General features: G+C 39.9%; 2 protein-coding genes across 9 annotated transcripts in view; both read right to left on the bottom strand.

Moving 5' to 3' along the window:
• Positions 1-395: 395 nt before the first annotated feature.
• scamp2l (secretory carrier membrane protein 2, like) lies at positions 396-10,196 on the bottom strand. 2 transcript variants are annotated; one of them, XM_084941767.1, is made up of 9 exons: positions 6,641-10,196; positions 5,784-5,861; positions 5,571-5,657; positions 4,659-4,791; positions 4,442-4,570; positions 3,865-4,024; positions 3,574-3,675; positions 2,977-3,094; positions 396-2,313 (listed from the first exon to the last, which is right to left on the bottom strand). In XM_084941767.1, the coding sequence occupies exons 1-9, from the start codon at positions 6,695-6,697 to the stop codon at positions 2,167-2,169; spliced, it is 1,011 nt and encodes a 336-aa protein (XP_084797893.1). In that variant the 5' UTR covers positions 6,698-10,196; the 3' UTR covers positions 396-2,166. The 2 variants fall into 2 exon arrangements, with proteins under 2 accessions (XP_084797893.1, XP_084797979.1); XM_084941853.1 differs by lacking the exon at positions 396-2,313 and having other exon boundaries at positions 3,038-3,094; positions 3,333-3,675.
• A 93-nt stretch (positions 10,197-10,289) lies between these two features.
• Positions 10,290-19,923, bottom strand: part of myo9aa (myosin IXAa) — a 100,658-nt gene continuing 91,024 nt past the window's right edge. For 4 of the 7 annotated variants that reach the window (XM_084941190.1, XM_084941510.1, XM_084941267.1 and 1 more), the window contains 17 exons: positions 19,757-19,893; positions 19,327-19,550; positions 19,067-19,183; positions 18,767-18,955; positions 18,546-18,596; positions 18,286-18,397; positions 16,028-16,089; positions 15,585-15,777; positions 15,341-15,469; positions 15,084-15,189; positions 14,871-15,002; positions 13,964-14,087; positions 13,728-13,775; positions 12,670-12,690; positions 12,301-12,509; positions 12,035-12,177; positions 10,290-11,930 (listed from right to left, as the gene is read on the bottom strand). In XM_084941190.1, coding sequence (XP_084797316.1) covers positions 11,443-11,930; positions 12,035-12,177; positions 12,301-12,509; positions 12,670-12,690; positions 13,728-13,775; positions 13,964-14,087; positions 14,871-15,002; positions 15,084-15,189; positions 15,341-15,469; positions 15,585-15,777; positions 16,028-16,089; positions 18,286-18,397; positions 18,546-18,596; positions 18,767-18,955; positions 19,067-19,183; positions 19,327-19,550; positions 19,757-19,893 — 2,485 coding nt within the window. In that variant the 3' untranslated portion in view covers positions 10,290-11,442. The remainder of the gene's footprint in view (positions 11,931-12,034; positions 12,178-12,300; positions 12,510-12,669; positions 12,691-13,727; positions 13,776-13,963; positions 14,088-14,870; positions 15,003-15,083; positions 15,190-15,340; positions 15,470-15,584; positions 15,778-16,027; positions 16,090-18,285; positions 18,398-18,545; positions 18,597-18,766; positions 18,956-19,066; positions 19,184-19,326; positions 19,551-19,756; positions 19,894-19,923) is intronic. The other 3 variants (XM_084941341.1, XM_084941429.1, XM_084941590.1) reach the window with 3 other exon arrangements.

Here is a 19,923-nt window from a genome sequence, read left to right as displayed (position 1 = left end):
CAAGCCCAAATCATCCCCCTTCCTTAGTATAAGGTATTTGTGCTGATCTCGTGTTTGTTTTTTATCAGACATGCCATTGTCAAACGTCTCCGTTTTTTTCTCCATAATAAAAGATCAGCTGATGTTAGTAACAGACCCTTTAAATCCTGTAAGTTGGGCTGAAGTTCAGCAGAGGAAAGGGGTCAGCGTGTACACTGACTATACACACGTTCTCACATCTTTCTATCAGAACCACGTTTAAATATTTAGGCAATTTGAGCTATAGTAGCTCGCCTGTTGGATCGGACCACACAGGACAGCCCATAACCCTGTCGCTGGTTCACCACTGTTCCGTCCTTGGACCACTTTTGATAGATAATAATACGCTTCTAAGAAGACCACTTCCAAGACTTCAATTCAGAATTTTATAGACAGTACAATTTATTGAATGTTAAGATTGAGAATCAATTTCCAATGCATACCCCAGCAGTAAATATGTTTAAATAAGTCACCAATATTTACATAATCTTAACACATTTTGATCACAAGAAAACTTCACCAGTTGTTCCACAGGCTACAGATAAAACAGGACATGAATGGTCACACAAAGATTTGCATGTTACTTCTGTTTAAAGGCACTGAGGTACAAACATCAGATTGGGAGTATGCAGTATTTATAAACTTTATACACACACACACACACACACACACACACACACACACACACACACACACACACACAGAGAGAGAGAGAGAGAGAGAGAGAGAGAGAGAGAGAGAGAGAAAGGGATGAAACACTCAAACCTAATTACAAGTAGGTGCAGATAGGAAAAACAGGAAATATTAAGTTAACATGTAGTAAAACTACCATGGGCACAAAGTCAAAAATATTGTTCTTTCTACTCATTAATGTACTTTTCATGTAAATACATTCAAATTCTATACTTCCAGTAACTTTACATTAATAAACCAGTACCCCCCTCCCCCCCTTTCATTTTAATCACAGCAAGTCTCTGTATTATGCCAAGGTTTGTTAACATGAATTAAAATGTAACACCTTCATTTGCTTCAAGAACAGCTTTAAGCCTCACTTCATTAAAATAAATATCAGTAAGCAGTTAAAACAGTACAAATGACCTCTTTATCCCATCACCTTATCCTATTGTCATATACACATCAAAACATCAAATTTGGAGATCAACGTTCAAACTGCACAGTAATGTAACAGTGTGCATTTATTATCATTTATACTTTTACAGGACATCCACTGTGCATAAAGTGTATTATCGGTATTAATGCACTTATAGTCAGGACAGTTATCCTGCAAGGTTCTGTATGCTGCTGTAATGTGAAAAACATTTTGTAGCTCCATTGTTCACAGATGGAAAAAAAAACTTTCTCGTGTCAAGTGAGAATCCAAACTTGGACAAAGAGTTTATATTTCAAGCCTCAGTATGTCATTCCTACATTAGCAGGAAAAAATCCTGATACTTTTTACCGGGATCTTTAAGAATTACTGGATTTAAATCAGTGTTTCTTGTATTGCAGATCATCTCACATGCATCTCTTTAGTCTACTCTGTTAAATGCTTTCAATAGCTATGCAGTGATGAAATGTTACAATTTTATTTGTGTGGCGTCCTCACCTTGCTCTCTATCTAAACCCCAGCTTCAGATTTCCTACTGGACATTTCCCTAAAGCATAAATGAATATGACATATGCTGATGAGATCTGTGCAGGTCTTTACAAGTTCCATCCATTTTATTTTTGCATTTTATAATCTTTTTACCTTTTTTTTTTTTTTTTTTTTTTAAATTAATGTACCATCTCATTATTAGTTCGTCAATCATCTACGAAGCTCTTTGAATTGCACTGTCCTTCATCAAAGGTGCTATACAAATAAAGTTTAACTGAGGGTAGGTTCCTATTCCTATAAAATGACTTTATGTCTTTAGCTACGCATCTTCCTAAATTACACAATCTTTATTATTATTTAGTTTTTTAGTGGACATGGAGAATAGAGACACCCCACTTGGTATATACTCATAAGTTACTTGCTTTTTGCCCTTTTCCCTAAAAATTCCTTTACACCAACTGGATAATGTTGGGACGTGGCTAGCCCGGTATGCTGGTGAGAAAAGAGAACAGCCAGAGACACAAAACTTGTAGAAATCACACTAATTTTGTTTAGCTCCTGCTAAAGGCTCCCTGGGCAGCGGAGGTAGCAGCGGTGGCTGCAGCATTTTGGACAGTTCGGTTGCTCAGGACACCTTGTGAAAACTCCTGCTGGGCCTTGGTGAAGCTGGCACCTGTGTTTCTGTACTTAGAGTGGACCTAGGATAATAGGAAAAGACAGAAATTTTTAAACAATGACAGGCGATCAAATGATGAAACAGTGTTTAACCTGCTGGTTCCTGTAAGGTTCGGTCCATGGTTCTTATGTCTACAAAGGAGCTCATGAGTTCAGTTTCATTGATCTGTTAGTGAGGAGGATATCTGAAAATACAATAGATGTCTAGTGGAGACTTATGAGCCAAGGAACAGACTTTTTTTTTAATGGTTGTTTTTGTCCCCCCCCCCCCCCTTTTTTTTTTTTGCATTAAGATGAAATATTGTGTCCACTTTCTAATTAATTATTGTCTTTAAAAACCAAAAGACACTCCTGGAATTTCTACACGGAGGAAAGTCTGTACAGTAAGTGCATTCAGCACACACACTTGGTTTGAAAATTTCCTCTGAAGCTGTTCAAAGTTTTTGTCACCACCCAATTTTTAGTTTGTCTTTGATGTAGCTTCCAGATATAAATGAGAAAAAAATAACATTTATATATGTACGCAGTATAAGTTATCGACAACTAAAACATGTTTAAAATACTTGGCTTAGGGTTATTCAGTTCATCAAGATACATTATATTAAACCTGACAGGTTCATAATAAAATAGTAATCAGATTACCTATAAAAATACGATATGCAAACAGAAGTTTTACTTTTGCGTACCATTTTCAGCAGGATGACAGCCAGCACAGAGTTTACAGTGAAAAATCCAGCCACTACCATCATAACCACAGCCACAGCCAGGTTCGTGTTGATGATGGTGATTGATGTTATCCATCCACTGTCAAAACCAGAAACATGCAAGAGGAAAAAAGGTGTAATCTCACGTTTTCTCTGTAATTATTATATACAGTATATTATAGTACACTAATCCACAAAAAAAGAATTTCAAAGAGAAATACACAAACAACCAGATACCAAATGTAAAGCATGAAGTTTGTAAAAATGACACATGGAAACCTGAGGAGCTTTATACATGATAGAAAAGAAATCCCAAAATAAAAGTTACACACACTTACAAAGCAGCAACCCAGATTTATTAGGGCAGCAGGAATCTGTCAAAGAAATGCAATAGAGGAGAGACAGGAGAAGAATTCACACACAAACACGTGTGAATGAAGAAATGTGGTGGTCCATGCACACTGAATGTATCCCAAAGCAGCATGCACATTCATACAATGAAAAACAGAATCTTGGTGCACTTCCACCACACTTTCAGGTAGTGTAGGAAAAAAGAAAAAGAAAATAAATCCCACTGACCTGTTGCCCCAATGGGGAATCCCCACAGTTTGGATAATGTAAACTGCCACTTGGAAGAAGAAGACAAAAAAGAAGAAAAAGAAGCTGAAAGAGCTGTCAGACCTATGGAGGGGAAAAAAGGGGACATATTATTAACGCGAAGGTGCTCACTGGTTTGCTGACATATTGCATAATAGAGATATTAAGTTTCACAATCGCATGAAGTCATAAAAATGAGTCTGGAGATCATTTACAGTTTGAAGACTTGTATTAAAGTTCATAAGTGTAAACAATACCAGTGACACAGCATACCTAAAGGCCTTGTAGACCGGCCTGTACCAACAGACAAAGGCCACGGGGGTGAACAGAATGAACCAAAGAATAGCCAGACCAAAGTCAACGCCATAGTTACTGTCAATGGTGAAGCAAGCCAGGCAGGCCAGCACGTTGAGGAAAAGAGTGGCACTGTGGACTGGAGAGGTGCAAAAGAAAACCAGTGACGCAGACATACACTTATAATACAACACTGCTTATAAAAAGTTCCGGTGAACCATACTCTGTGCACTTTTAAACTAATAGGCATTGAATGGTGTCTTTATTATTGTTATTATCATCTCCTTCGTAACAAATTAATTTCCCAAATGTGGGGTAAATAAATTATTTCTTAACGTTTTAGTGCAGCAATTGTGACTTTAAACAATCTTTTAATGATTAAGTTATAAATCATGATTAATTTGTAAAGAAAAAAGTAAGAACTTCAGCAAAAGTATGAGTGGAAAGTCTTGATACATATTTAAATTTAGCATATTAAAAGCTGAGATTTGATGTACTATACCATCCTTTTAGGTCAGTGATTGGCATATAAAATACTACAATCAGGGATACATACACATCCAGAGGTAGTACATTCTCGTGCACATCCTGCGGTAGTCCTCGGGGATTTCCTCCTCAAAATTCTGATAAAAGCAGGGCTTTATAGGGAAGAACCTTGGAAGAGGTGGCCAGTTGTTCTCTTTAGCTGACAGGAAAAGATTTAAAAACCTTATTATCATTTAAGACGTAACACATACTCAACACGACTACATCAAATTCCTGCAGCCACTTACCTCCGGGGTTCGATGCGCTGCCTGCCTGCCTCCTGTTCTCTAGCTCCTGTTCCTTCCGCTCCAGCTCTGCTGCTTTCCTCTCCAGCTCCTCCTGCTGTTTGATCAGGTTAGCCTGGGCAGCAGCTGCTTTAGCCTGATGTGTGATAGCAGACCTGCATCTTAATACTGTCTTCAGCATTGTTGAACACAATTTCCTCATACATGTACTGCACTAAAATAACCATCCAAAGTGCTGCTTTCTTGCAGTGATAAGCTAGATGGTCCCTTCAGTAAAATGTGATGACTTTTGGGGCGGCTGCGGCTCAGGATGTGCACCAGGTTGTCTACCAGCAGGTCGTTGGCTAGATCCTCCACCAATCAAATCTGTATGCCAAAGTGTCCTTGAGCAAGACATTGAACCTTAAATGAATTACCTGTGATGCACCAATCAGAGTGCAAGTGTGTGGGTGGTAGAGAAGCATTTCTTAGCATTGTTTATGTATGAACTGGACCAGGACTTGGATACAGACTTTCTACTCAGTTGACCACTCAAAGTTCTTTCTACTATACCTCTCGTTCATCCAGTCACACACATTTATACATTATTCATGATTAAGTGCTTACTAACATTCACACACACACACACAACACACACACTAACGATCCAGTGGATGCATCGGGGGGCACTCAAGGATCAGTATCTCTTCAAAGGAATGCAAATGTGGAGTCAGAGAATGGCCATCGACCTTCCGATTAGTAGGCGACCCACTCTACCACTCGAGCTACAATCGACTAAGTAAAGAAAAATAAATATACTCATTCTTCTTTGCATGGTAGTGTCTTGACTTGCATTTCTTGAAAACGTAACTTAAATCAGTTAATCTTGTCTGATCTCCTTATTTAAACATGCTGAAATGCATTCATTTCACTCACTTTCGGGTTCTGCTCCACAGATGTCTGTAGTACAGCTGGTTGAGAGGGTGCAGCAGAGATAGGGATTGTCGTCCCAGAGTGGTGTCCCTGTAAAAAAGGTTGAAGCAATATCTCTTTTCAAATATATTTTCATAAAACCAAAGGATTTGGTTCCTGCTGAATACCATATCACACTATGATATGAGCAGTTCCATTAAAAACACAAAGGCTGACCATTTCCGGTGAAGAGAATGGGTTGTACTCCCCGATGTTGTCATTGACTCTGCTGGTGGCTTGTGTGACTGAAGCATCCTGGGAAGAAGAGGGAAAAAAAAAAAAGATCAAACACACTGTAAGGTGTGACACTGAGAATCCATGACTGTTCAGTGTTTATGTGGTGCCAACTGTGGAATTATAGGAGTGTCCCATCCAGTGGAGGAGCAGCAGCTGAACACTGAATTTTCTCTCACCAGATTATCTGTTAATAACACTCTTTGCCCTGGACCACATTTGTTTCAGTTAAATTTCTTGTGTGTGTGTGTGAATAAAGATTAAGCATCGATTTCTTAAGTTAAAATGTCAAAGACGTGTGGATTCATAAGCATTACTTCCTAGGTCTATAAGACCTAAAAAACAAAACCCAAAAAAAAAAAAAAACCATTGGTCTGTAAAACATAAACAAACAACAACAAAAAATGTACAAAGAAACAAAAACAAACCTATCTATAAAGTTAAAAGCAGCGTCACTGGCTTGCTACTGGGGTTTCTAGTTAATGGTGTCATCTATGAATAGCTTGTAAAAGAGAACTCTCGGTTAATGGCAGGCACCTGTTCTCCGGTCTGCTCACCTGCGCAGGTGAGCTCAGAGCACACTTCCAGCGAATATTCACAGTTTTAACGTAAAAATGTTTATAAACGCATTGAAACGTGTCACACTTAACAGTGGCGATTCTTAGCCAGGAAATGCTGAGGCCAAACCCAGCAACCAACCAAACAGGTTTTTGTTAGAGCATATCTTTGTATTCACTTTACACCAGAAAACGAAAAGCTTCTGAAACTCGATTCGCGGGCAGAAACCAACCAACACTCACCTGGAAGGGATTTATGTCCATTGGGTCAGCGAAAGGGTTACTGTCGAAACCCGACATTGCGAGAAAAGTTTATATTGCGTAAAATAAACAACGACGGCAGCCTTCTCCCCGGCGGCTCTCGCTGGTCCTGCTCCTACTGATGGTGCTGTGACGCCGGCGGCACTGCGCATGCGTCGCCTGTGTGGGCCGCGTCACCGAAGGTTGGCCGGAGTCAATTAGCCCTCCTTTATTTTTAGCAGTAATGTGAATTGGTTTCAAATGAGCGGTTCTCGTGACAGTCTGTCCATGCCGATTATGTGTGTGTCGAAATGAGAGCCAGTCTGCGGAGGTAAACGCACAAAGTGAGCTTCTTTTTAAAACTTTCCTCAATGTCCTCGAGGGTTTGAAGTTGCCTTTAGGTGCTGTGGAAATAATAGCTTATCTAAACGACTGAGCAAAATCACGAGTTCACTAGGAAAATAAGAATTACCTGATCTGCTACTGAAAGACAGATTTTTAAAATTGTTTGCTGAACATTGTGGCTCCAGTTTGAAAACAGTACCTACAGTCCAGTACTAACAAGCTTGATAGTCAGTATTTTATATAATCACCTTTATTCTCCAGCACAGCCTGAAAAGCTTTCATTTCTTAAAATAATCTTCAGGAATAGTTCTCCAGGCTTCTTGAAGGCCATTCAAAGCTTTTCTTTGGATGTTGTCTGACTTTTGTTCTGTTCTCTGTCAAGATGACCCCACACTGTTTAAATGCTTTTTGCAGTGTGGATTTTCATGTTGTAATTTTATGCATTTTTTTTTTTTTGTCTAAACTGTATTGTTGTACATTGACGAGGTGTTACTCATTGTTTTTGTAGGACCGTTGCCAGGGACTGCAAATAAAAAGTAGTCTTCTGGATACCTCTGGCATATTCACATTGATATGTTCATTAATATGTGTTGTCCCTTTCTAAAAAATAAATTAAGCTAAATTTTCAGGGTGTTTGGGGGTGACCGTAATGCTGAAGAATGAAGCCGTCACTAGTCAGATGCTTTTGCAAAATACAGCAGTACCTTTCTGTACTGTTGGATTTTGACAAGATCTCCAGCACCAGCCTCCATCTTATTGTACAGATCGCTGTAGACACTCACTGTTGTACCCGTCTTCTGCCCTCTTCTGTATATCAAGGAGGACTTGAACTAAAAATGTTGAACTCCATAAGAGCTGTTGCCACTGACTTTGAGTCTAATCCTTGTGTAATTTGGCATACATATTCTTTTGGATAGCTCAATTAAAGGGCCATATAGGTCTCTCAGGTTGTATTACTGAATTACCAACCTTACTAAAAAGAAATGGGCCCCCAGCCATACATCTGGATTGGTTTGATAAGAATACATCCATAAACCATATTACCATTACCAAAACCAGCTAATAAAGGATGAAAGAATGCAGGAAACACTGGTAGCAGGAAACAAAGTATGTAGTACCTGTCCTACTTCAAGAGGAAGAAGCTTGAATGGGGTCTTATTTCACTTTCCAGGTGAGAACAGACTGCAAAACTACAAACTGATAAGACCTGTAACATGAAACACAGTCCATTAATCCAGTCTCTCTGGATAAATGCTTGTTACAGAATACACTGAACAAATCATCAGATCGATACAAGGATGAGTATAAAGAAAAAATGGTGCCACTTGTCGTCGGTCGTTTACAGAAAGTACAGATACAACTTGGTGCTGAATCTCTGGAAGTCCCCTGCAGGAATGGAGCACCATTTTTCTGACAGATATTTCCTCATTTGCAGTTTAATGGTGACAGTCCCCCTGTTTGTGTCATACTTGTGTGAACATCATGGTCACCAGATGTTCCCTGTTGATCATCTCAGTCTTCCATCCTATTTACTTATCTCTTTCCCACAGATTTATTGTAGATGACACTTTAGTCATTGCATCCTTCACAAACAGCCAGTTTATATTTAACTCAATCTGCTGCCAGCCATCTCTCAACAGTGAACCTTCTTTCAAAGGCTCTCAATTCTTTCTTCTTGATAGAATTTGTTTTTAATGCCACAGAGCAGACTGGCTGTTAATTAGACCATACAGCGTTCCTGTGTGGAAGTATCGGTACTTTCCACTCATTTATACAGCTCTTAAATGTGTCCCCCAACTATCACAAAAAAAGCCTGTAAAAAAAAAAGAAGCCATTTTTGCCTTTTGCTTAACGGTCACTGCAGTGACAAATGGCAAGTACAATAAACAGACAAAAGCCTTGGATCACGCCCCTTAATCTTTGAAATCAAGCTTTCTGTCCCATTGGCACAGGTGTATAAAACCCAGCATCTAGCCATGCAGCCTGTCTTTACAAACTTTTGTTGTTCTAAAGAGCTCGCTGAATGTGAGTGTTGAGCTGTAATAGGATTCTAACATAGCAGCAAGTCAGATTGTAGAATTCTTTTGCCTTCTACATGTTTGTTTAATGCCTGCTTAGAGAGGAAAGGTCTTTACAGTATAAAGAATTTTGAGGCAACTGTTGTGATTTGGTGCTTTATAAATACAACTGAATTGACTATCCCATGATCTTCTGTAAGTGGTGTCTTTGCAAAGTGGAAGTGTTTAGGAGTCACACCAACTCATTAATGAAGTGCAGACCAGGTAAAAATCACAGCTTGATCACTGAATGCTGAGGTGCATGGTGTGTAAATCCGCCAACGCTTTGCTGACTCAGGAGCTCCAGCCCTTCTGGCATTAACATCAGCACAGAAACTTTGGGCTGGTAACTTCGTGGCATGGGTTTCCATGGCCGAGTGTGAATAATATATGAGTGGCTCACTTTTGTGCAAGTGCATCAAGAAATGGTCAAATGCTGTGCAACAATACAAGCAGAAGAGAATCAGAAATATGATAATAAATTAGTAATATTAGTGGTGGAGGTGGTAGAGAAGGTCAACTAATAATTAGAAGGTTGGTGCTTCGATCCCTGGCTGCTCCAGTCTATATGCCAAAGTGTCCTCGGGCCAGACGTTGAATCTCCAAGTTGCTTCTAATCTAGTCACCAGACAGTGAATGTTACGGTAGATAGTGCTAGTGCTTATATTAGTGTTTGAGTGAATAAGACCTGTATTAAGCCTTTTGTGTGCTTAAGTAGAAAAGCGCTATATAAGAACCAGTCCAATTAGCATTTTGTAACAGAATAGTAATATTGCAGACATTATGGATTACAACAGCCAAATACTGTGTGCATTCAAGGGTTTTATATTGTTTGTTAGTCTAAACCTGCTAATTGTTCTGGTTTGGATCACATTGTTTTTGCACAATTAATCCAATCTAATTACCCCCAATGTCAAATTCCCCTACTGGCTCATGCACAACTTGGAATTTCTTTGTCTTTTTCATAGAACACACTTTGACATGCCACACTGGGGGAAAAAGCAGAATAAAATTATAGATGACTGGATAGCATTAGCTCCTTCAGTTTCAGGGTCATTACATAGCGCATGGCTGACTCACTATCATGACTAATTAGCAGTGGGACTCTAAAGGTGCTCCTGTTAGCATTATTGTTATTAAGATGAGTAATTCCCTATTTTAAACACAGGCCTAAAGAAAAGAATTGCACTTATGCAGTTGGACATTTTCAACTAAAACATACACACATCAATAATGACAAGACACAATGATTTTATGTTCTTGCATGGTTGCTATTGAGCAAATGCTTAAGAGACAGGAGAGAATGGCTTTGGGAGTGGGAGGAGTGGGTAATAATTGATTTCAAGAATAGAATGGCATTTGTTCTCTATACTGTACATATGACCTGTACTGTACATAACAGTTGTATGGCTGTTAAGCAGTGAATGCAGGAATTTTATCACAGATTCCAACATTCCTAAAGAGCTGGGATCCCCTTGGCTGGAATACACACCAGCTGACTTGGTCCCTTTGATGGCTGTATTTCCCTTGTAAGGGGAAAAGAAAAAAAAAAAAAAGCAGCACAAACTTAAAACACATTAAGTGGTTTTTTTTTTCTTTTCTGTCTCACACAAACATACAGTCACGCATGAGCTCTCGGCACATGTACACAACAGAAGTGTGGGATCCACTGCCCAAACCCAAACATCTCTGTTCAAGAATCTCAATTTAAAAAAAACAAAAAAACAAAATAAACAAGATAAATATTTGACTTCAACTACCCAGCAGAGGCTGGTGTTCCGGCTTTGTACAGTATTTATACCTGTATATTATATGCTATAAAGAATTTCTGTGACATTAAAATTTTTAAATAAGGGAAAAATTATTTTGTAATAACAAAGCATCCACTGCTTACATTTATTGTAAACTCATAAAGCAGCCTATAGTCGTGAGCTTTAAGTTCACTGTAACATCTGCGACGCCTGATGGTGCCCAATTTGTTTGTCTTCTCAATTTCTGTAGTACACTGCTTCAGCTTTCCAGCTCTGTAATATTCCCTGATGCCGTGTTTTCTTCTGCATATTCCAACATTCCCTTTTCTCTGTCCTCCTGCTCAGTTTGTCTCCTCTTGGCGCCGAGTAAAGAGTTGCCAAGACACTGTGAGAGCACGATTGGCAGTTTCATCCACAGAAGAGCCCATCTACTGATTCTTGTTTCTCTTCCAGACAATTCTCCTCCCCGCCTCAGGAGGGGGAAACACTGTACACAGCACTTGGGGAAATTTCTTTGCAGATTTTAAGAATGAAAGGCTAAGCAAGAGTGGTTTGAGGAGTGGAGATCAGTTGCCAGTTTGTCACCTCCCATTGAGAACATGTATGCCTGGCAGGAAGTTGGATAGGGATTGCTTTGGTGTCTCATTGTCCTTCATACCATGAATTCATTACTTCCATATACTACCACAGGCTGTGGCATGTCTGAAGGGTCCCTGCCATGACCACCACCTTCTCTGGAGGGCCTTGGGGCAGTATGTCTGGCTCCCTTAAGTTTCTGCTTACCCTTATCTGGATTGTAGGTGCCTCGGCTGGTAAACTGGGGCCTTTCATCATAAATCACTTCCTGATCTCCAGTAGAGCTGTTGTCTAAGCTGTAGGATGGGGAGGCTATGGGTGGAGTCAGACTCTGGGCCTGTGATGGACCCGAGCTGACACCAGAAGACTTGGACTGGAAACGAAAGCGCCGGGTGGAAGAAGAAGACGATGAAGGATGGAAATGTGATGAGGAGGAGTACGAGGACCCGGTGAAACACGAGTCTACAGAATCCAGAGACGCAGGTTGGCGGCGGAGAACTCTGCGTCGGGGGCTCTTCCCGTCAGATTTCAGAGTCCAGGGCAATGTCAACAAAGGACCTCTCTCTGGAGAAACCCCAACCCAAAAAATACAAAGAGGTCAATATTTTTTATGTGCACATGAAGAATTGTGATTGATAAGGCAGTTTAGAATGATCAGTATGGCATACCAGAGAAGTCAGAAATGGTCTCTTCAGAGTCCACATTAAGGTTTTCAGAGCTGTCAGCTGTACCGATGGAGGCCTCAGACTCCAGGGTCTCATCATCTGATGCTCGTGGCTCCAGAGACAGCATCTCAAAGGTCAACTCCTCCCTGTAGAGACAAGCATCATCCAGAAAAACAAATGAGCTGCGCACAAGTGATGACACACAGCTGGCATCAATGCAACACACAAGCCAGATAATTCAACATTTAAAGCACAGTGAGAATGTTTACTTCTCTTTCTGAAGGCTTTCAATTTCCTCTGTCAGCACCCTCTCTTCCTGCTGCATGGCTGCCTGCTGATGCTCCGGGATGTCAGGTAACGACTCCGCTCCCTCTTCACCGCCGCTCTCTTCTATGGCAGCGTCAGCCATAGGCTGCAGCCGCGGACTAACAGGAGGTGAAGGTATGTGGTAGCTTGGTCGCTGGGAGCGACCTTTTCCCTGAGGAGCAAATCAAGAGCGGACTTTTAATTTTTTTAAATGTTGATTATCATAAAATGTAAACGCTGTTATATACATTACAGCTCTTCGAGCTGGCAGCTCTTGACTCACACATGCATTGACCAATCAAACCCAGACACAGTTTATGAACAAACTTTACCTTTTTGGCTGCATCTGGTTGCTTTGAGCAAAAGTAATAAGAATCAAAATTTCAGCAGTGCCAGGTTCAAAATGGTCAAGCTTAATGTGCAGAAATAATCTGGTAATACTAGTGACTGAGTGATAGCTACACTTCAGGAGGACACCATCTTGCGCTTCTTTAAAGTTGCAACAATATTACTAATTACATTATACCAGGGGTGTCAAAGCCTGCAGCCTGTGTGCAGGATCCAGTCCACAGAAAGGCTCAATCTCACCCTGTGCATAGATACTGAGAAGGAGTGGAAGATTTTTCTTTGGACCTACTGTATTTAGCCCCGGGAGGCATTGTGTTGGAAATTGTTAAGAATGAATCACATCATGAGTGGCTATCCAAACTGTGCAAATTCAATCTAAACCAGTATCCTGAATCATCGGTTTTACAGCCTTCAACCTTGGGATCATGAGTTATTTTATTTTCAGTTTCACAAAGAAACTGACCCACAATGTGCTAATTGCTATTTGCTGTATTACGCTAAAGCCAGACTGACATTTTATAAATGGAAAAAAAAAAAAATCACATGTGAGTGAGTTCTTTTATTTTAATAGGTTATTATACAATGGTCAGCATGTGTTCAAATTTCCTGAACATGGCTCATTAACTAAAATGACTCTGACACCCCTGCGTTACACTAAAATGGCACTTTGTTGGGGAATGAAAGTCTTCCAACCCATCGAAGAAGAGAAGCCAGAAGAAAAAAAACAACAATGACCTATGTCCACAATTTATATAGACAGTTTCCTAAAAAGCCTTTATGCTGAATACCCTGAAAACATTGTATTAACATACAGCGATAAAGTAAATCTAATTATGAGATTTAATTGCATCCACATGAGATGGTAATAGAACACAATATGGCAAGAAGAACAACAACAACACAGACTCAGTGCCGTGATGACTCGTGCTTGATGGATGGATGACAGATGTTTATATCTCAACATATACTGGATACAGTGTTCTGTACACCACAACACTGGATGATTCTTTGGGGATGCAAACCATGGTGTGTGTTTACATACCGTAATGTGTGCTATGCACATAAATCTAACAGCTATTAGTACTGGTCTCTGGGTAAAGGAAAAGACATGTTAGGGAGGAGAGAAGCAGGTTATAAAGGAGGAAATCATGGCAGGTCAACCAGTGAAGGGTTTTGTTGGGAGGAGTAAAGGTTAGGTAGATTTACAGTAGTAATGAGTCATTGTAAACATGTGATTTCTCTGATAACCGTGGGCCTGGTCATGCTGATTGAGCTTACCATTGACCGTCGGATATGCGTCAGTTTGGACTTGGCTTTATTCTCAGCAAACTCCAGAGTGCTGATGTCCTTTAGTCTCACTTTGTACTTATTCATCTGTTCACAGATAATAAGTTCTACGCACCTATGAAGAAGCAGCAAGAGACAAACTTCAGTTACTGGAAATTTCAAACAGTGCTGCAAAACGATAACTTCATATAAAAAGGTATATAACATTCCTCTCCATGCAGTTTTTTTCCCCATACAGTACAATATATGGCATTTCTCTCCGCTTGGGTTACTGATTTCTATGGTTTTCTGTCAAGAAAGTAAATTAAATCTCTCAAGCCACTAACTCTATCCACCATTAGCGAGGAAATCTGCAGCAAAGCAGGCCAAACTCAATTCAAATCAATCCAATTTTATTTATATATTATTATATTATATATATTTATATAGTATTAAACTATAACTCATTTCCAAATACACATATATCAAAGCAAACATTTGGAGACAGCACTGAGGAAAAACAGACTGTATTGAACTGATATGAAGCAACAATGCTGTTCTGTTACTAAGTAATGACTAAAATCACCACAGCTGACCTCTGTTCTGACTGCTTGTTCCTTTGTAACCTTCCCCACTTTCTTCTTTCATCAGTACTGGAGCCAGACTATTTATATATATATTATTTATATTCTAAATAAAACTGATTATTCAGTTTTATCAATCAATCATTCTTATTAAGACCATAAGAAAAAAGAAATCTGGAATGTTTGCTAACTTTATTCTTTTACATGCTTTTTCATGCTTAACTTTACTGTTCTGATATGAAACAGATTAAGTCAACATCAGTTTTTCTTTACCAAGATCTATTACCTTAGACAAAGGCAGTGAATTGTTTGACAGACATTAGACATATCCTTACGCTGTTGTCTTGTTGATGTCCTGGACGCTCTGCAGTGGGTCAGTGGTGTCAGGACAGCGAAGGATGCAAGGAGCAAAAACTATAGCCAAGGCGTTAGGTGACATACGGTTTGTCTCCTCTTCCAAAGCAATCCTAAAAGAATGAATTCTGCGTTTTACTTGTCTATCAAGAAGGAACTAAATCATCTTCATATATTAAGGAAAAAACTGTTACCTGACGAGATGAAATATGAGGCGTTCCAGAGTGTTTAGATGAGTTCTGCTTAGCTGGTCAATAACTGAATACACACCTCTGGTCATTTCCTTTTTATCCTGCAAACCTGTGAATTAATATCCCACACAAGAACTCACTTTTAACTATTGCAGCAAACCAATACACATACATTCTGATGTCTGCAGAATATGTGTGGCCAAATTCTCAAGTGCAATTCAACTGAACCACAGCAATAGTCGGCATATGCGACCACTCACCCATGACACGTATGAATTCGTCATACAGCTCAAATGTCATCAGAGGATTAGGCAGGTCTCTCAGCCACTGCTTGAAAACACTAGCAATAACGTGGATGTTGTAGTCGTCCAGATTCATGTTCTCCACATCTGTGGGATCACAAAGACAATGCAGACACAAAACGCAGACACTGAGTAATTGCAAGCAGCTTTTTAAAGCCAGCTAGCACCGTTCACCTGCTCACTGAGTTGCAGCCAAGTTTACCTGTATCAAGTCCCAGCTTGAGCTCCTTAATTTTATTGGTGGAACCAGATTTGCGGTAAATTCCCTCAGTGTAGAGGCCGTGCATCTCAATGTAGTTGATAAGCTTCTCCACTACCAGAGGCACTGTTCTCTCATCGTTAGTCAGGCGAGAAACTTCTACTCCAAACTGTCTGGAGGACAGCTCTGGATCGAACTATTCAGACACAACCATAATATGCTCTTATAAAAACACACATATGACACATGCCTTCACACCATTCAGAGTTCATCCAAAACTAATGTTATAGTTTAAATATCATTAATTCAGCAAACTAAGTACGGTCTTTAACAATTTTCATAAGATCAAAAAGTAGAAATAACACTAACTACTGTACATAAACCCACAACAACACAATTACTGTCATGGGACATCACTGCCACGGTGCACAATATGGCCGACTTACCTTCTTACTGCATTTGGTGGTCGTCTTCTGGCAGCACTTTCTGTGGCAGGCGTACCGGCACACTGGATAGACACAGCCATAGAGATCAAACACATCATTTCCATTATCCACAGAAAGACAGTGCCTCCTCATTATTCAGCAGAAGTTGTAAGAAAAGTTTAAAAAAACATTAAAAAAAATATAAAAAATTCAGCACATGAGAAGCCAAAGCAGTGTTGGCTGGCACGAAGAAAACATCCTGTGTGACTAAAGGGCAAAATTGTGTGGAGAAATCTCTGGAGACACGGAGCCGCAGACCCCATGAGTCCAGTTGAAAACAATCTGATTAGTGCCGAGGAGGGAGAGAAGGGAGGGGCTCTATCTCTGAGGCCAGACTGAGCACAGCTCGGCCACAGAAGGTGTGTGTGTGTGTGTGTGTGGGTGCAAAACTTCATGTGAACATCCACGTGAAGCACAGAGATGTGTGTCTGTGCGCATTTGCGGTCATGAAAAAGTTAATTCTTTTATATCATATTAATTAAATTAGTTGGATTACGTAACTGATACTCTGGCATTCCCATTGCTATCTTGACCAGAGATGGGCAGTAACGCGTTACTTGTAATGCGTTACAGTAATCCGATTACTTTTTTCAAGTAACGAGTAAAGTAAGGGATTACTATTGCAAAAACGGTAATTAGATTACCTTTACTTTCCCGTAGGAACGCTGCGTTACTGCGTTACTAAAACCGTGATTTTTTTTGCGAGAATGTCTCTTGACAGTGACGTGAGCAAGTGCGACGGTCGTGACAACAGCTGTGTGCAGCTCAACAGTGGATCATATATCGAGTACGGGAGAGAGTATGAGCGTGCAGCGTTTAAAGCATGGAAGTACTGACCTTTAAGTTTGATTCCATAAAAAGTGACAAAAACATTAGCGTCCATTAGCATTGTGCGTGGGAAGAAAACATCTTTTTACAGCGAAAAAAACCCCCTAAACTTCCAAGCAAGCTCCGAGTGCGCTACCACGTAATGGGAAATTCACAGAGAAACTGCCGTATCCTTCCACTGACCGCTGCGGCACACCTGCACCAGGGTAAACCTCCGCCTACCCAACTCCTGCTTTACAGGTGAAAATAGAGCAAAAGGACCGCTAGTCTTTGATTTTATTTATTTTCTGCTGTGTTTTACTTGCATCTATTTGAAAGAGTGAGTGTAAACACACAAAAAAAATATTTTATGTGCTGGAATGTGCAGAAAATAGGTTTAAATATTAAACAAATTTCTTCCAGTCGGAGAATGTTGCATATAATTAAATTTTTGCTTGATGCATAAAGTTAAAAGATTAAAATTAATAAAACTATAAAAGTTTTAAAAATAGACTTTTCCATTTGATTACATTTTGTATGATGGATTATGCAGAAAAAGTAGAATTGGGCTGAAAGATCTATCGCTTTATCACCTATTCAGGTTGTAAATCGTGTTTTTAAAAAGTAACTAAGTAACTAAGTAATTAATTACTTTTGAAAATAAGTAATCAGTAAAGTAACGGGATTACTTTTTGGGGGAAGTAATCAGTAATTAGTTACTGATTACTTTTTTCAAGTAACTTGACCAACACTGATCTTGACCTATCTAGTTTGCATAGTTACAGGAACTTGATTACTTTTGGGGGTGAAAGCAAGCTCACATAAGCAATTAAAGGTTTACGTTTATGTGTAGAATGACGGTCATGGTCAGGCTGAGGCCAAGTCTCTATGAAACATATAAAAGTGAAAGTCTAATGCCCTCTGCTATGGAACCAACAGTGTATGTGTTCGTGTATGGAGCACACTGACATCAGTGTTAAGGACATTTCAATTATTTGGTCTTTCCACCACTCTGGGAATTTTTAATCTTTAACTTCACTCAGCAAGAACCTCGGACAACCTCAACAAGCTCGACGTTATCTGCACCGTTTCCATCAGAGGATGTTTTAAAGGAGTAAATCTGGGATTTGCTTCATTATGGTTCAGTTAACTGCTAAAAGTGTTATAATTAGTTCATTTTAAAACTACTGATGTTCCTCCATCAGAGGGGCTACTCTTCATGTCACAATGCAAATTACAGCATCACATCCAGGATTAAAACCTTTTTTTGATTATTAATTTTCTGTCAGTTGAATTACCAATCAAACATTTTTGTGCTAGCACGCTCCACATTCAGTGGCCTTCGAAGCGTCCACTTTTCCTGTATTACACTCAGGGGTTCTTTAGCTGTGACACTGTGCGTGCATACTCACATTTGCACACACAGGCCCGGTCCATCATCCAGATAAGCGACGAGCAATATTCACAGTATGTGGGGATGCTGTACTGGGTGGACTTGAAGATGTGGCCGTTATGCTCCTCCACCTGCAGGGGGCAGCAGAGCACAGGTTCATTTGAGTTTGCTTTCATATATTTTATATTGTGTGAGTGCACTTTTTTCTGATTACATCACTATTTTCTGCAATGATTGTGAGCATGCCCTTAATGTTGACGAGGATAAAGGCAAATTTACATTGTCTGTGTCCTTCTTCCTCCGTTTCTTGCGTTCAGGTTTTGGCAATGGCTGCAGTTAAAAAAAGAAAGGAAAAGACAAATGACAATAAGAGAGATATTTTACTTCTTATTATATTTCATTATCAATAAATAGCACCCAGTAGTTTTTTGTAAATAAATTATTTGTGTGCCTATCAGAGTTGTGTCTATTCACCTGTACAGTGAGAAGAGTGTCATTACCTTACTGAGTGTACAGTGTGCAGGTTTGTACTCAATCATGAACTCGTCCAGGAAAATCTTAAAGGTGTTCCCCCACACTTTGACAGGAGACTCCCTCCAGTCCCTCTGCTCCTGTCGCATGATCTTCTCCAAGATTTGCTCAAACAGTGCATAAAGATCTTTGTAGCGGATACTCTTACCATCATCCATCTAGGGAGGAGTCACAGGAAGAGTGCAGTATTTATCTTTCTAGTCTGGGAATACATGACTTTTCAGTTTGAATGGTTATATTCAAATATAAAAAGCCTTCAGAGGACTTACTGCGAGTGCTGTGGAGTAGGAGTTGAAGATATTAAGACGAAATTCCTTCAGAGCCTTTTTAAACACGATGTCCACCAAGGTGTCCTTTTTACTGTCCTCTGCGTCCAAGTCGTTGATCTAAAACATGACACCAACATAGCATGACCATAAACGACACCGGACTAATACCTGATGTGCAGTTCAAATATAAAGAATCAAAACTCTGATACTCAAGTTCATCTTCGAGCTCTACGTAATGCAGATGGCATATATTGCTGTACCTTCTTCACAAGGAAGTCGTTCATGCTCCTGTAGTCGCCGATGGAGGTCAGTATCTGCAGCGTGTCATTCTGCCGCTGGGCAGACTCCAGAGCCACGCTGCTGATCTTCACACTACGCCTCCGCTTTACCTTGGGAGATGGCTCCCTGTTCTCTTTCGAGTCTCTTAATGCCTGATTTAAGGTCAGATCAGGACTGCATGGCGGCGACATGTTTTCCTGACCTGCTACAAGGAAGAGAACTCCAATCAGTGACGCTTCAGAGGCAACAATATTATTTTTATTCAATATATTTGATGAACTAATAGATTTATTTAGCAAAAAGCTTTTCAGCATCTACTATCTACTACTCAACAACTTTCAGTTCTTAAAAGACAAAAAAAATAATAACAGTATATCTGAAATGGATACATTTTGCTCTTGGAAATCACACCTTCTCCAAGCAGAGGACCAGTGTCTCCAGTGTCTCCATCCAAGGCCTCAGCCCCACAGATCAGCTTTTCTCTGGAAGTCTTCTTATCCCCGTACTTGCTCTTGCCCCAAAAACGCGGCCCAAGAATCTTACGACTCCTAGTCGAAAGGAAACAGAAGTGACAAGCA

Source organism: Perissodus microlepis, chromosome 1, assembly GCF_051167445.1.
Source record: "Perissodus microlepis isolate ML-2025 ecotype Zambia chromosome 1, ASM5116744v1, whole genome shotgun sequence".
Taxonomy (NCBI): Eukaryota; Metazoa; Chordata; class Actinopteri; order Cichliformes; family Cichlidae; genus Perissodus; species Perissodus microlepis.
Note: the sequence above shows the minus strand (reverse complement) of the source record. Positions and strands in the feature narration are given on the sequence as shown.